At 37.0% G+C, this 17,804-nt stretch overlaps 1 protein-coding gene across 22 annotated transcripts in view; it reads right to left on the bottom strand.

Moving 5' to 3' along the window:
- Positions 1-17,804, bottom strand: part of LOC18437189 (Tetratricopeptide repeat (TPR)-like superfamily protein) — a 38,461-nt gene that overhangs the window by 11,095 nt on the left and 9,562 nt on the right. For 18 of the 22 annotated variants that reach the window (XR_016058447.1, XR_016058446.1, XR_016058440.1 and 15 more), the window contains 2 exons: positions 9,222-9,327; positions 9,042-9,112 (listed from right to left, as the gene is read on the bottom strand). Coding sequence is in view for 7 of the 22 variants with exons in the window: in XM_088870634.1 (XP_088726760.1) it covers positions 9,042-9,112; positions 9,222-9,327 (177 nt within the window). In the remaining 15 variants the exon portion in view is untranslated. Of the gene's footprint in view, positions 1-9,041; positions 9,113-9,221; positions 9,425-17,804 lie in introns of all 22 variants that reach the window. The other 4 variants (XM_088870640.1, XM_088870638.1, XM_088870641.1 and 1 more) reach the window with 1 other exon arrangement.

Genomic DNA, 17,804 nt, shown 5'->3' with positions numbered 1-17,804 from the left:
GAGGCCATAGGTCCCCATATTTTTTCTCACTACTTCCAACCATGTCCTTTTGGGCCTACCACTTGCCCTTTTTGAGCCTTTCACTTCAACTAACTCACACCTCCTAACAGATATTATATTGGGTCTGCATTGCACATGGCCAACCCACCTAATAAGTCTACTTTCTATCATCTTATCGCCAATTGGAGTGTTGGGTTTTGCGGCCTTTAAAGGCCTAGAGAGCTTGTAAATGTGATATTTTATAATGGAATATGCATTACAGTGGGAGTGTGGGTTGACTGACTAAGGGTTGGGCGGTTTATGGCCCTAGTCACGTCCAAAACCCTGAGCATGGGGCACTACTGAAAAGCACCCAAGAATGTGAATTCTGGGTATTAGAGACTTCGTCCTTCAACTTGAGAATGGCAAAAGCATGATCCTAAAGCAACTCTTTATGCTCCCGAGATGAGGAGTTTGGTTTCGGTCACTATATTGGCTAAGGTAGGCTACTCCACCATTTACACTGTTAATAAGGTGGAGTTGAAATATGGAGATGAATTAGTCATGAATGGTCATCTTGTAGAAGGTTTCTTTTCAGTTGTAATAAAGAATTACATTTCTTATGTCTCATGTCATAATGATAACAATGATAATGCGTACAAATGGCACATGAGACTAGAGCACATAAATCCTAAAAGGATGAAGAGATTAAAGAAAGAGGGATTACTAAGTAATCTAAATGGAGACTTAACCAGAGTCTTATGAATCATGTGTTCAAGGACAGCTGGTTAAGAAATCATTTGCGAAAGCTCCGAAAGCTGCTGATATATTAGAGGTTATCCATAGTGCTATTTGTGGACCTGTGAATGTGGCCACTAAGGGCCGCAAGAGGTACTTTATCACCTTTATAGATGATCACTCCCATTTTGGCTATGTTTATCGGTTAAGTGAAAAGTCTGAAGCCCCGGATCGGTTCAATGAGTATAAAACCGAGGTAGAAACCCCAACAAACCAGAAAATTAAAGTCCTTAGATCTGATAGGGGTGGAGAATGTTCCTCACGACTATTTAAAATATTATGTATTGAGCATGGTATTACACATCAATATACTATGTCGTACACTCCTCAACAAAATGAGGTAGCTAAGAGACGGAATAGGACCCTGATGGAAATGGTGAGGAGTATGATGGGACATGCTAAACTCTTCCCAAATTTTTGGGGAGAAACTATTTTGACAGAAAACTATATCCCTAAGCGAACTCCCACAAAAGTTGTCCCACTAACTCATGAGATTTTCACTGCTCGTGTTGTCCCTTGATCACCTCAGAGTATGGAGATGCTCTGGCCTTGTCCTAATACCCCATCAAAATAGGACAAAATTAGATCCTAAAACTGTTAAGTCCATCTTCACAAGATACCCATCACATGGTAAGGGATACTGTTTTTATAATTCTAACACAGGGGTTGTCCTTGAGAGTTGGGATGCTCATTTCCTCGAGGAAGAGTTTCTTGAGGGCCATGCCACTCTGAAACAAGCCAAGTTTCATGAGATAGAAAATGACACAAGCCAGGCCATGGATCCTGAACCACCTCGTCCTAGGATAAGTAACCAAATTAGGAGAAAACCTGAATTCTTCACCTAATCTAGGAGAATATTATGAGAGAATTGAAGAAGAATCCCTACATGAACCTTATTCCCACCAAGAAGCCATAACCTATCATGAAAAGGCACAATGGGAAGAAGCAATGAATGATGAACTTAACTCGATCAAACAAAACAATGTTTGAGAACTAGTGAAACTACCTCTTGATAGAAAACCTATAGGCTACAAGTGAATTTATAAGAAGAAATAAACTCAGAAGGGAAGTTGGAGAAATACAAAGTCAAATTAGATTCATAAGAAGAAATAAACTCAGAAGGGGAGTTGGAGAAATACAAAGTCAAATTAGTTGCTAAAGGTTTTACCAAGAAAGAAGGAATAGATTATGATGAGACCTTCTGTGACGACCCTAAATTTTTTGAAACTGAAAAATATAATCAATAGTGTTGATAAAAATAAATACAAAATAAATAAATAAAATAAAATAAAATTCATTGTGTCAAAATGGACCATGGGTCCATTAATTTACGCATCCTTTCATTTAGGTTAGCAGTGTTAGCTTTTCTGACAGTAATATCATTTTGGTTGCCTTGAGAACCATTTCAATAGTAGACCACTTTTATAATGTGGCCCAAGAGGACCACTCGTTCCTCTTTTTGACGTTGCCCTATGATGTGTACGCTAAGCGTTTTGTTTTGCCAATCTTAATTCATGTGTCATGGACACATACAGTTTTAGGTGTTATAATTTTATTAGCCCTCTCTCATGCCTTACCGTCCAGCCCTCCCATTACCCTCTCCACGTCTCTCTTAAAGTAACAAATTCATAGCTCAAGAAGAGGAATGGCTACAGCAGCTGCTGGTTTCTCCTTGAATCAACAAATCCCCCATCAATGCATTATGGAAGAGGCAGCAGATTTCACAAACAAATCGCCACCTCACTGCAACCTTCACGAATCCATCCTTGCCACAGACATAATGTGTGCAGGTGAGAGATAAAGATAAAGTTCATCTGAAGGCAGCCACTTTCGCTCTCTAGGAATCAAGAAGAAACAGATCCATGAGCAGGCAAGCCTGAACCACAGGAGAGATGAGGAAGGAACTCGCAACCCCACGCTCTTTAACACCATTAACAGCCAACGAAACTCTCTCTCTAAGAATGTCCTTGATGATTTTATACAAGGCACGTTCACAGACACAAAATGCACTTTGTACTCTCCACCCACTCTCTGCAATTTCTCTCTCTTCTGACAACCAAATGAATTCACACTTAGTAGTGTGTTGAGCTCAATCTTTCTCTATCTTAGATGCTCCAACTATCCACCACGTTTAGACTTACTCTACTCTCTTCCAAGCCTGCACCGATCTCAAGCTCCCACTCTTCGGCACCGCTCTCCACAAAAGATGGCTACTTCTCTCTCTAAACGACCTTATCGTCTCCAATCACCTCATCAATCTGTATGCGCGATGTGACCTTTTAAGCACTATGCGCAAAATGTTCGACACAATGCCTAAAAGCAACATAGTCTCTTAGATCTCTCTTTTCTCAGGCTTTGACCGTGTATTTATGCATCACGATAGGTGGATGATCATCCCATGGGCATATCGGCATCATGAAAGTAAGTGACCTCATTGTCTTGAAAAATAATCTTTTTAGTAAAATTGTGATATTTTATCTATTGTTAGGAATTTTAAATGCTGTAAATTATTTGAAATAAATTTATTTTTCCTGTCTATTGTTAAGAATTTTAGATACTGTAAATTATTAGAAATAAAGGTGATATTTCCGCTTTTAGTAAAATTGTGATATTTCCTTCTACTGTTTTGAATATTTAGACATTGTAAAATTCATGTGCAATTGACAGCATGATTACTTGAAAAACTGATATTTCTGCATTTGATTGTAGTATTGCCTATGAAATGATTATTTGCAAATTGGCAATTCCATAAATTGTAATAATTCCGTATTTAATTTTGGATTTCCATAAGAGTTCTTCTATTGATATTAGACTGTTTATCATGTTACATTTCAAGAATGTCCTTCAGAACTGTTACCTTTCAAAAATTATTGCCAAAATGTTTGACGGGTTACTTACAGATATTTCAATGAAAGTGATTGTTTAAATTCCTTCAAGTGAATTCCTGTTAATGATTTCAATGATACTTTGCATATATGATGTTGCTGCTTTCTAATGTTAAAAGAGTTTTAGAGATAATTTGTGTATAAGTGGACTCATCCGGAACACCAGTGAGGTATAATCGGACCTGCAGGGATTGTTAGGACCTATCCAGTTATGCCAGTAGGGACTATTTGGATTCATCTGGGACGCATATGAGGTATAATCAGACCTACAGAAATTGTTAGGACCTATCCGGTTATGCCGATAGGGACAATTTGGACTCATTCGGGACGTCGGTGAAGTATGATCGGACCTGCAGGGATTGTTAGTACCTATCTGGCTATGCCGGTAGGGACTATTTGGACTCATTCGAGACGCCGGTGAGGTATGATCGAACCTGCAGGGATTGTTAGGACCTATTCGGTTACGTCGGTAGGGACTATTTGGACTCATCTGATACGTTGATGAGGTATGTTTGGACCTGCAGGGATTGTTTGGACACATCCAAGACGCTGGTGGGGTATATAGGTGACCTACTTGGGACGCCAGTAGGGTATTTTGTGAAATCGTTTGAGTTATGTGTTTCTGTTAAAATGTTTGTATGCAGTTCAATCATTTGGATAATGTTTAATTGTGCATTTCTGAAAGTGAAATTGTTCTCCATAAATGCTTTTGCTCGCATTGTTTTTAATAGACCTCCCTTTTGAAATTGTTTATATCTTCCAACCATGATTATTTTTTAAGGCCATGATGATCACGTACTGAGTAGCCAAACTCATCAAAATATGGTAAATATTTTTTTCAAGGTAATTGCAATCTCATTGTTCGAATGCAACAAGATCATCTTTGAAGACTTTGTGGGCATGATTGACCTTCCCCTTGTAACTTATGATCAAATGCACCATTGTAATTTTTGTTCTATGCATATATAGTATAAGAATAGTCTATCACACCTCAGGAATGTTAGTGAATTCGGGGTGTGACACCTTCTCCCCTGTAGCAAAATTCCCTTCTGTTAAAATTCTAATAATAGCTATAGCAGCCCATTCGACTTCAAACTCCAACAGATGGATGTTAAGACTGCATTTATGAATGGGGAGTTACAAGAAGAAAATTATATGAAACAACCAGAGGGCTTCATAGCAATGGGAAAGGAACACCTAGTGTGTAAACTCAATAAGTCCCTTTATGGCCTTAAACAAGCATCAAGTCAACGGTACATTAAGTTTCAGGAGACCCTATCATCTGCTGCTTTTGTGCCAAACCAGGAGGACTACTATATATATGCCAAGGTCAATGGGAGTGACATGGTTTTCATCTCTCTATATGCAGATGACATGTTAATTGCCAGTAATTCGATGAGTCTCTTATTGGAGACAAAAGCTTTCTTATCACAACATTTTAATATGAAGGATCTTAGTAAAGCATCATATGTTTTGGAAATCAAAATTACTCGAAACATAAAAGAGAGAACTATTCAATTATATCAACATACATATTGTAAGATAATTCTTGAAAGATTTGAAATGGAAAATTGCCAGCCCATATTAGCCCCCATTGATAAGAAAACCAAGCTTAGCCTAGTCAAGCCTAGTCATGTGTCTCACTACTCCAGAAGAAAAGGAAGCCATGCATAAAATTCCATTCAAAAGTGCAATTGGGTCACTAATATATGTTACTTCAGGGACAAACTTGGATTTGTCTTTTGCCATGAGTTTGATTAGCAGATTCCAGAGTAATCCAGGCATGAAGCATTGGAAGGTCATCAAAAAAGTACTGTGATATTTGAAGGGAATCATAAATTACGCACTCATTTATAGAGGAGGCTCGGATATATAGATATACAGATATTTAGATGCAGACTATCAAGGCGATCCAGATGAGAGTAAAACCACATCCGAATATATTTTCACGCTTGTAGGTGGAGTTGTTTCTTGATGCTCAAAGAAATAGGATATTATTACACTCTCGACAATGGAGTCAGAGTATGTGGCATGTTGTTTCACGACTAAAGAAGCAACCAGGTTGAAGGAGTTCCTGAATCAATTCATATTTGATCCAGTTAAGTTCCCTTGCATCTGAATCTTCTGCGACAACCAGGCAGCTATTTGTGTATCAAAAGAGTCAAGGTTTCATAAGAAATAGAGTCATATAAAGCCATGCTACTACAACATTTGCAACAAGATCCGAGCAGGAGAAATTCTAATTGCACATCTCTCGACAGAAGCTATGTTAGCAGTTCCTTTGACAAAAAGAATGGTGGCAAGTGTTTTTACCAAACATGCACATAAGATGGGCCTGAGAGAAATTGAGAGGGAGTGGTTGGTTCAAAGGCCAAGTGGGAGATGCCGGGTTTTGTGGCGTCTACAAGCCTCAAGAGCTTGTAAATGTGCTATTTTATAGTGGAATATGCACTTTATTGAGAGTGTGTATTGATTGACCACGGGTTGGGCGGTTTATGGCTCTGGTCATTTCCAAAACCCTTACACCTGGACCTACGGAAAAAGATTTGCATTGGGTCATCCCTTGTTGAGATTGGAGAGATGCCTATGGATGATGTTTGTAGACCAAGATAACTGTATGGTCTCTTGTGTGTGGTTGTAGGCCAATGAGAGCAAGGACCAAAGCTTCAAAAAACTTTCGAACATGACAGCCGCATTACTGGGAAGCAGCTCTTTAAAGGGACACGTGTACATATGCATAGAGAGAACCACTTTTGCATTGTGGTGACAAGTACTAGACTTTCTCTTAAAGGGAGAAACTAAAATCCCCATTCCAAGATCATGGTCCCACAGTTTATTATCTAACTTTAACAAGTCAATCATGAGCCCCTACTTTAAAACTGTAGGTCATAAGTCTTTGTTGGGTTGGATAAGAAAACAACACTGGATCATGGTTTCTAAGGCGAGTGGAGTGCCCTTGTTGTTGCTAATTCTGACCCATTGAAACCAATCTACTCCTAGTATATTGTATTTTGGTATTTAGAAATGTTTATATGATTTCTAAATATTTTTTCAAAATTTTAAAATATTATTTCTGCTGTAATTTTTCATTAAAAGGGTATTTATGAAATAGTTTTCAGAACTTGCTATATAGCACATGTAGGGACCAAGGATCTAGCCCCCACATGTGTGTGCCACCCATGTGGGGCCCACATGAGCTCCAAGGGTGGCACGCCAATTTCTAAGCATAAAGGGGGCACGCCACTTTTTTCAGGAAGAAAGGGGGCACACCCCACTTTTTAAAAAAACGATTTGTTCAAAAAAATTTTAATGGCACACCACCTTTTTAGCATTAAAGGTGGCACGCACTTTTTTGAGGTATAAATAGCCCTTACGCCACTTCTCAAGCAATAGGGGGGCACGCCACTTTTTATGGAAAAAAGTGGGCACGCCACCGTTATAGGAAAAGGGGGGCACACCCCACTTCAATTAAATATTTGATATGGTTCAAATTGTAAAAAAAGTTAAGATAGGAAATCTAGTGCAAATTAGATTTGGTTTCCTATCCTTATGGGATATCTATGATATAAATTGATTATATTTCAATTTTAACTAGGAGTTGGACTTGGGTCAAAGTCGAAGGGGGCCAAGATTCCTATCTTTCCACTCAAAATCATGATTGATTTTTGGGATGGGTGGCACTGATAAAATTTCTCGTACCTCACAGATTTTCTAATCATTTTAAAAGGTCTAGCTAGAAATTAGATTAGACATGCTAAGGAGATTTTATTCCAATTAGGATATGGATTTTCTTCTATTTAAATATCTAGTTTGAACATCTTTCAAACACCCAACTAAATCCCCTCTCTCTCTCTCTCACACACACCCCAAGTCTTCTCTTTCTTTCATGTCATTCTCTCTCTTCTCTTTCCTTCACACCACTCTCTGTCTCTCCTCTTATTTTGTAGCATGCCACCCAAAGAAAAGAAAAGGGGGGTGGGACAATATGAAACCCTAGAAGAGAAGCTTTGTTGTATTTTGAAGAAAGAAAAGAGAAGCCCAGCCTAGAGAAATCAACTCACAAATTCTCCCCTAGTTTTTTCTTATAGGGTTTGTAACCCTAGTTTATTTTTAAGATCTCTAAAACCCTAGATAAAGGAGTATTGTTTATAAAGCTTCCCCATCTCATAATTTCCAGCAACATCATTAGGAGTAAAAGTGCATCATTGGTCAGGGAGTCGGATGTAAGGTGTACTAAGTCCTAGTAGGATAACTTCAACATCTTCTAGTAAGTCATCCCAGTAGTTTTAATTAATTTTCAGTATTATTTCTCATTTTCTGTGAATTTTCAGGAACTTATTTTGTGCTAAAAATTATGGTGGAAGTTAGCTTAAAGTTCTCAGATAATTTATATTTCTCTAGGCAGTGAAAATAAAGATCCTAGGTTGCATTTAGGGCATTATTTTAACTTCACAACAACATATTGTGGCTCATGTAAGTGAAATTCAGGTATTTGAAATAAAAGTAAAAAGAAATTTTTAAAATTTGATACCTTGAATTCCTCATAGCCACACCATTCATGGAGCCACACCTAAGTTATCCCGAATGCATTCATTTCAAATTTTATCCCTTCTTGTCTTGCCACTTATCTATCTCAACATCCTTATCTGAAATAAACTCCATCCTATGGGTACACATTCTACCCCATAAAGCAAATATGGTCTAACAGTTGTCCTGTAGAACTTGCCCTTCTGCTTCATTGGTATATAGTGATCACATAAAACTCTGGTTTCACATCTTTACTTTGCCCACCCAGCTCTAATTTTGTGCAACATCTTCCTCAATCTCTCCATTTCCTTGGATTATTGACCCAAGATATCAAAAATATGCTCTTTTAGTGTTTCTGAGCGCACTTTTCATTAACAAATGTTGATTATAAATAAATAGCATTTTCAAAGGCTGTGCAGTCTATCATTTTGGGTAACCCAAAATTTCCAGAGATCCCAATCATCAAATACTGAGTATTTGAAGAAACATGTTCATGCAATTTCAAGTACATTATTGGATGTTTTGTTACTATATCACAAATGTTTATAAATAGTAGCTGCAAAACAAAATTTTGGGATTAGATCCTTCAGTTTTGAGAATGAAGGATTTAATTCCAAAACATGCTCAATTTTAGAATATTGTTGGCATTTAACCCAAATAAATTTTATTTTGACTCATTCCATAAAGTTTGAGAATCTTCATAACATAAGATCAATAATAGCATGGCCTTTGTCCATCCATATGCTATGGAGTTCTGAAATAATCATACTCATACCTGTTGGTATAAACACAAAAATAACTACATTTCCTTGATTAGATGCTAAATAAAGAACAGATAGGCTGTACCCTTACCTTACAGAAGGAAAAAAGTCGCCCAACGCAAAAACCAGCCCAAAAGCCAAAACAGCAACTCCAACTCCCACCTTTTCAAATTCCAAATATTCATGTGAGTGTGTTATCCTTTTAAGAATGCAAGTATCAATATATCAACACAAACAAATATGTAGATCATCATGTTGGTTGGCATCATACCTTCGTACCGAGCCCAATTGTTGTTTTCTCTGACTCAACTGGGCCATCATAGTCTATTGCTCGATACTGTTTTTCTTCCTCCTCCTTCACTTTCTCAAGTGCAGACCTTAGAAAAGTTTGTAGTCATGCAATCTTGAGATGACACACTATAGACTAGTAATGAATAAATGACATATGAGAAGCATTGATCTTTCCGATAAAAGCTGCAGTAAAGACAAGTGCAATTGGAAATTGAACGAATACAGCATCAACAAGAAAAAATTGACAAAGATAAACATAACCAGTAAATATTTGTCAATGCATGACCATATAGTGTGATCTTCATGCATTAATAGCTATTCATGAAAAGATAGAAGCTGTCCTCAATAGTAGCAAAAAAGGAGAAAAAGTATCTAATCACTCAAAATCTCTCAAAAGTTTATTGTTGCCCAATAGGTAGAGGAATAGGGTTGACAGACGTTTGTCCAACAAATATAGCAATAACAATATGTACATGGTGTTACACTATATCATTGATGAAGTTCAATTACTTCCATGCTTCTTGCAATGTAAAGAAGGAACTTCTATCCTTTGTGCAATGGAAAGAAAGGGCCAGTGCAATAAAACAAGATTTTGAATCATCAGACATTTGCAAATCAATATAAAGGCCTTGCTGGCAATCCATATTTTTTAATTACATATTAGTCTAATAGGTGTTCTTGTGTTTGTTCAATTGTTTACTTGAATTTCAAAATTTTTATAGAGTTGATATTTTCTAATGTTTAGTTGATAAAATTAAACTTCATTGACCTTTCCTAGTAGGGATACACTTGATTTGCACCTAGCTTGCACTCGATGTGTGTGTGGTGTCTGTTTGGAACCATTGAATCCCAATTAATTACTAAGGCATAAGTGCAATGGTTGAGAGGATGAAATGGACGAAATTCTATATTCAATGAAATCATGGGCAACATACAAAATCCACAAACAAAGTTCATATGAATGAAGGTTATAGGCCAAAAATAACAAAAGGAGAAGTGTCAAAGGTATAAGGCAAAAGAACAAAAAGAGACATGAATCCATATTACCAACACAGGACAAAAAAAAAAATTAGAAAATCTTTTTTTTTTTTTGGGGAACAGGAAGAGTGAGAGAGAGAGAGAGAGATTCAAATTGAATACAAAGAAGAATAATAGATACATAATTCAAAAATCAAAAGGGAATCTGATGAGCCTAGCTTCATTGGCTCGAATTCGCTCAAACAATCAAAACTATGTTCTTAAATAATATACAACTCCAAGGAAAACCTCTAATACAACCCTTTTTTAAAGACTTTATTTAGTCGCCCTAATCCTAATTCTAATTCTAATGTAATTATAACTCCCAATTAGAATTGAGGCAAAATTTGATACTTTTGCGCTTTGAAATATGGAAAGACAAAAATCATCTTAGAAAAAACCCTAAAGAGATACCCTGACTTCGCATAGGCATAACTTTTTGCTTCGATGTCAAAATCATTATTATGACCCCATTTCAGAAACAAAAGTGTAAGCCTTGTGACACTATAATCTGCTTTGCTGGTTTCACCCCACAAACATGGCTGAAAATGTCTCTAAAGGCCGGAACCTCGTCCTTGAAATTTGTTGCATGTAGCTGGCCTACATTAGTCTCCCCTGGTTAGAGAGAACCCGCACCATCGAGTTCATAAACTTCTTTAATGCCTCTATAATCCATGAATTTTCTGACTCAAGCACGCCTTTCCATTGAACCAAGTACTGACTATACGAACTTCAATGCCAAGTATTGGTCAGAATACCAAGAACCTTCGGAGAGAATCTCTCACCCCTCTGGAAGCTCAGTATTATATGAATTGTAACCAATCTTTTGAAGCACATGGCAAGGGCCAATTTTTTTGTACTCGAGCACATGAAAGCACCACCACAAAAGCACTCTCACCTAAGATACAACTTTCGTTGAGCTTTTCGCGTACCTGCCAATGAACCTCATGAACATACTCAGATAATGTTTTGTGTCATCGGTAGATCTCTTTCCTAGGAAGAGGTACCAAATCCAGCACCTTGTTCGGCTGTTGTCCATGCAAAATCTCAAAAGCAACTTTCCTGTGGATCAATTTATGGTGTTATTAAGTTCAGCTCGTGGTGAAATCTAATCCTACTATGACGGCTTGTCTCCTGCGAGGCTCCTCAATAGATTTCCCAAGATTTTGTGAAAGCTTAATGGCCACCCTCTTGAAGGGCCACACTCATAAATGGGCTTACATCCTAGGAGTAGACGACTCAACTCAGAGCTAGCCTAAGTCAGCTTGGGTAGGCGCCCAAGCAAGTCTGGAAACAAAACCTCAAGACTCAGCCCATGTCTCCCTCCTAACCCTAAATTCCTCATTTAAATCACCTGTTCAACTGGGGACTCCCACAAGTCGGACCAAGGCTCTGGACCTTAACAGGTAGCAGCCCAAGATCGTGTTTTTAAACATTACTTGAAGAAATATTGGCTCTATTATGTGGGTTGCTTAATTGCAACTAGTGTGGGCCAATTATTGCAATAGAAGAAGAAACATTGTTGGATGTTTGAGGATGTTGTGTTAAATATGAATCCATATCACTTAGTAATATTTTAACTTATAACTTCTATACTTTCGTACTGAGCTTTGTTTGTAGATTTTGCTTGTTGTCCATTAATGTGATTGACTTTTTGCTTTCTTTTACGAAAAGAAGCATGCATGCGCACACACACATGCTCCTCTATTGGACTTTTGTGTTTTCTTATTTTGAGCAGTGAATATGGATTGGCTTCTCCTTTTGTTCTTTTTGCCCTATGCCTTTGACGATTCTCATTTTATGTTTCTAGCTTATAGCCTTTTGCTTTCATACTGAGCTTTGTTTATGTTGCCCCTTGGAATGAGTGAATATTACTTTCTTGTATGATAGAACCCCCTCCCTCTCTCGCTCTCTACCATCGGAATTGTGCTTTTGTAGTTTATTGGTATTTACCTCTACTTTTGATGTAAGGCTTCAATCTCCAATCGACACACACACATACACATGCACACACACAAACACACAGAGTACAAGCTAGGTACAAATAAAATGTGTTCTTATTAACAAAAGATCAATGAATTCTGATTTTGCCAGCCAAGTACTCAAAAATATCAATTAAACATTTAAGTAGTTTGCTATTATTCTTGATTTACTAAGTGAAATGGGGTAGTTTACATGCACAAGATGGATTAGAAAATATGAATGATTGTGCTTAAAAGAGTTCAGATATTTCTGTCGAAACACTTCTGTAAACCTATAATAAGAATTAATTAGGAGTTCCACACTAAGAAATTTCTTTATCGCCAGAATTAACTCCTGCGAATCATAGTTAAGGTTTTTAAGAGTCGTTTGGGTACCTGAAAATATAGTGTTTGTGAGGTACATTACTGGCATGACATATTATTGGTGAAATACATTATCTGAAAATGAGTTTTTGCTGTTTGGGTAGCATCTGCATACAACCTGAGAAATATATTGCTACTGTTTGGCTATGTCATGGAGAAATCTGGAAATGCATTATACTCATTTTGGCTTGGAAAAATTGCATAAATTTTACTTATAGTAATGCGATGTTTTTGTGTACAGATCATAATATTTTACTTTTTTTTAGGATAAAATGTCATTTGAAACTATAGGTAAAATACTTACGTCATGATATAAATATTTTTACTTAAAAAATCTTAATCTATGTCATGATAGAAGTATTTTGTTTAAAAATCTCTCATACCCTCTCTCTTTGCAATGTGTTTCTCTCTTCAGAAACTTTGAGGAGAAAAGAGGGGTTTTTCATGGCTTTGAGCTCTGTAACCTCTTCAATTGAAAATCTTTGGAGAAAGAAGTCTTTAATGGCTGCTTGTGAAACTTCTCACATCTTATAGGTTTTAACTAATGAAGGAAACTGCATAGAAAATAGATCATCTGCTCTGGGTTTAATCTTGTCAGACCTCAATTCTTCTGGTTCTCACCATAGATCAAAAAATGCAGAGAAAATGGTGGGACTTCCATGGCCTGAGCTTCTGCAATGTCCAATTTCCAGGTTTTTGTCATTACCCATAAGAAGTTACAGCCAAGTTTGGGTATTTTTTTCTCTGGTTTAGGCTTCTGCAATTCAATGGAGCTTCGGTTTCTTGCATTAACCCGCCATTGATGGAGCTATGAGAAACTCCCCCTAGTAAATTCTCTTTGATAACGAGCCAATGCCTTCGCAAACCATCGAATCTCTTGCCTTTCTCCTAACTTTGATAGCCACTAATGGCTCTGCTCTCATTAAACCATCGGTTGCCTTTTTCCTCACTTTAATTGCCATTAATGGACCTGCTCTTATTAAACTTCCCGCCACCACCTGATCCCTAGCCTTCAAATCCTTCATCTCCCCCAGATGCACGCTTTGCTTTTACGTGATTCTCACGACCGATTTGAGCAATGGACAGGAACGGACGGAAAGACGGATAGTCGTTGAATGAGTCAATTCTTCGAGAGATCAATGCGACAAGCCAAGGGCTTAGAGTAGACTCTCTCTCCTACTACTTTTTAGGGAAGTAGGGCACCACGGGGAGTTGGGCTATGTTAAGAGCCTATAGGATAAAGGTAATACCCATTCCGTCTAGCTCTTGTGCTAAGGCAAGCAAGAGAGGAACTACATAAGGAAGAAGAGAAAGCAACTACAATAACGTAATCCTGTGGGAGAGAGAGAAAGAGGGCTTAGAGAGGGGGGGAGGGCTTAACACTTGGGGCTCAAGGAGAAAGGACTTTTGATACTGTTGTACCTAGAGAGAGCGCTACTTTTAACGACGGTGAGAGAGAGAGAGAGAGGAGGTGAGTTACAAAGAGAGATGGCTTGAAGAGAGAGAGAAGGCGAAGGGCTTACCAAGGAAGAGAGAGAAACGGTTGGGAAGGGAACTGCATACAAGAGAGAGAGAGAGGGATTTTTAAATGGACGTCAAAGCAAATAGGTCGATTTAATATTTTATGGCAGGACTACGGCTTAAATTACCGTCAAGCCCGTTAATAGATGTCCCAGCCCTCCAAGCGCGAAATGGGTTTCACGATTTTGGGGGAAATCTTGAGTACTATGTTTTCATTTCCTGCCATCTATATGTGTACCCAAACACTAAAAATAGCAAATTTTCACGTAATAGAGATACATGTACCCAAACAGCCCCTTAGTGTTTTATTGTGGATTTCTAGCATTTCTCGTTCTCACAACCTTGGTTGCATTTATACCCGACATCAATTGCGTAGAAATCACGGTGGAAAGGAGATACCATGCTCAAGGAGCTCGTAAAGGAATCTCCCATATGAAAGAAAAGACTTAAGAAGCTTAAGAGAAGGTTAGAATTGTTTGAAGAAACATGGGATGCACCAAAAAGATTATCATCATGAGGATCGAATGATGGATATGATTCAGTCCTAGGGAGTAGAAAGGCTCGAAGATTGGGCTGATTCGAGTCCTAGAGTGCGGTCAAGACCATGGGATAAGGGAAGAGTTCCATAGATACCTTAAACATCAAACTTTTTATTTTTAATTGTAAGAGCAGTGTAAAACAGCATTTTCTGATGGACCTCGTAAAGATAAAAAAGTGAATTTTCTGGCTATTAGGTTTAAGGATCATGCATCAATTTGGTGGTCATGGACAACTACTAAGAGTGAGAAAAGGAAAATGATAAATAAACACCTATTAGAAGAAAACAAAGAATCACATGTGCAGGAATTCCCTACCACATGACCCTGCCCAAGATCTTTGAAAATTTTAAAACTTGTACCAAGAAGGGACGACCATTAGCACATAGAAGTCTACAAGCTTTCAATGCAAATTCGTACCTCATTACTGTATTAGTCCCAACTACAACTACTTCATCCAACCATAATTGTTGAAAGATGAGGGGGAAGCTGCCGAGGATAGGTGGAATCACAATTCATAGGTCTACCAGTCAGTCAGTCTATATTGGATGAAGGGGAAGTTGCCAAGGGCAGGTGGAATTGCAATTCAAAGTTCTATTAGTCCCAAAGTAAGAGGTAGGTTTAGCAGAGGACCTATTCTATAGAATAATACTTCAGAAAATCATGTAAGTGAAAAATAAGAGCAGCAGAAGATTATCAATGAAAATAGAAATCCTGTTAGTATTGGTAAAGGATGTTTCAAACAAACATTGAAATTTTTCATTTTGTTGGGGCAATTTTCAAAATTAAGGAAACGTATAGCTCATATGAAAGTTTTAGTCCCACACACAATTGTTGGAGACGAAAGGGGATTCTGGAGGGGAATGCCGAACCCGTAGAGGGTGGATGCTCCCTAAGGTTAGGATCGGTGACCATACATTCAACATGTTAAGGAGCTAGATCCTAAGATATCCCATGTCACTGGGATCAAGGTTTTGACTTGGAGGGATCTATGCTCCACTATACATAAAATGAGTTCAATTAGTAGTATATGATAAAATTAGGACCGAGCTAATGCTTGCTCAATCCCTTATCATATCCCTTAGCTTATTACCAATGTCGTAGTTATAGTACTCCAATTTACTACAATAACACAGTTTAATAATATCATAAATTGGCTTACTATGATATTAATGTATAGTTAGAAAAACCATAATTCTAGTATATCACCATGTGATATGCATCATAGTTTAACATATTTTAAAGAAATAAATATATAATACCAAGGAGATTCTCCTTGGAGGGATCCTGCAAATACATAGACCAAGATCCCATTTTATAAGGAGCGAGATCCCTATTTCTTTAAACTCAACTCCCTCTAAGATCCCTCAGAGGAACCATGGGATCGAGTTGCTAAGGTGGAACCGTGGCCTTAACCCCAAGGTTCACGCAACTATGGTCCCACATTGCCTAGAGACAAGTTTCTCTATGGCTTTATAAGTGGAAAATTTCCCTAAGGGTTTGAAATAGAAAGAGACTACAAAAGCTACAAGATGAGGTACTGTGGTACATGTTGTTAGCAGATGACATAGTTTTGATCGATGAGACCCAAAACGGCATCAACACAAAGTTAGAACTTTTGCGGGCTGCTCTAGAATTCAAGAGTTTTAAAATTAGCCAGTCTAAGACAAAGTATATGCAATGCAAGTTTAGTAATAATAGAAGTAGAGACAAGGAAGTAGCTAAGATTGACAGTCATGAAGTACAAAAAAAGACTGCACTTTCGATATCTTGAGTTCACAATCCAAGAAAATAGAGAGATTGAGGAAGATGTCGCACACAGAATTAGAGCCGGGTGGACGAAGTGGAAATGTGCAACTGAAATTTTATGTGATCGCCGCATACTAATGAATCTGAAGGGCAAGTTTTATAGGACAGCTATGAGACCAGATTTGCTCTATGGTGTAGAATATTGGGTAGGCAAAAAACAATATACCCACAAAATGAGTGTAGCAGAGATGAGGATTTTGAGATGGATCAGTGGCAAGTAGTGATTTAAAAAACGGATCGGTGCCCCGGATCGGGCACTTCAAAACCATCCGAATCTGTGAATCGACGATCCGGATCGGGAATCAGCCGACACTATCGGATTAAGCTCTAAAAAAATCAAAAAAAATTATTAAAATTAATTATAAATGTTGTCTTTTAGGAATCTAAAAAATGAGGGTACTCCATTGTTAACTTTCACTTTTTTCATCAATTTGTGAATATTGATATGTTTTTTATCTGTATAAACTTATGTTAACCATTAAATTTACATCACACCTAAGAAAAATCATACAATTATCAGGGATAAAATATATAATCATACATGGACTACTATAAAGAGTAGATTTAATCGACAAAAAATGACCATCAAAATCTCAAATTGGTGGAAAGCCCTAATCCCCTAAAAATACCCAAATTATTACAAACTAACTAACTATAATCCAAATTTATTACAACCTAACTAACTATAATGTTATATGCTGAAATTAAAATTGTTTGTTTAAGTTTTATAATTATTTTATTATACAAATAATAACAAATCTAAAATATTTTGCAATACGGTCTAATTTAAAATGTATTATTGAGAACTGTAAGAAAGATAATAAAATATATGATTTATAATGAAAAAATTAATAAACAAAATAAAAATTTGGTTAGAAATTATTAGAATGCATTTTTCAAAATTTAAATTTTTTAGATTTCTAGAATAAATTTAGTAGAAGAGATTTTTAATAGAAAGATAGAGATTTCAAATGGAATAAATTTCTTTAAAAAAAAATAATGTTTTAGATTTATACAATAAATTTAGTAAAAAAAATTGTTAATAGAAAGAGAGAGATTTCAAAGAAAATAATTTTTTTTAAAAAAAAAAAAAATTACTTTCTGCTTATTTTTATTGTCAACAAAAATAAAATAAAATAAAATGGGTCCAACGCGGAATCGAACTTGAGACGTGAAGGCTCTACCAACAAAGTGATAACCACTCCGCCACATCAGCGCGAGTGCAATTGTTATCTACATTAATAGTACTTATCCAAAATTCATCGTAATTTAACGCACCGTGGGAATTATACCACATCCAACAGCAAGCTTTACTTTCGCTTCTATAAATTGCTT

Source organism: Amborella trichopoda, chromosome 6 (assembly GCF_054954075.1).
Source record: "Amborella trichopoda isolate Santa Cruz 75 chromosome 6, AtrichopodaSantaCruz75HAP2 v2.0, whole genome shotgun sequence".
Lineage (NCBI taxonomy): Eukaryota > Viridiplantae > Streptophyta > Magnoliopsida > Amborellales > Amborellaceae > Amborella > Amborella trichopoda.
The sequence above is the reverse complement of the archived record's forward strand: the minus strand, read 5'-3'. Positions and strand labels throughout refer to the sequence as shown.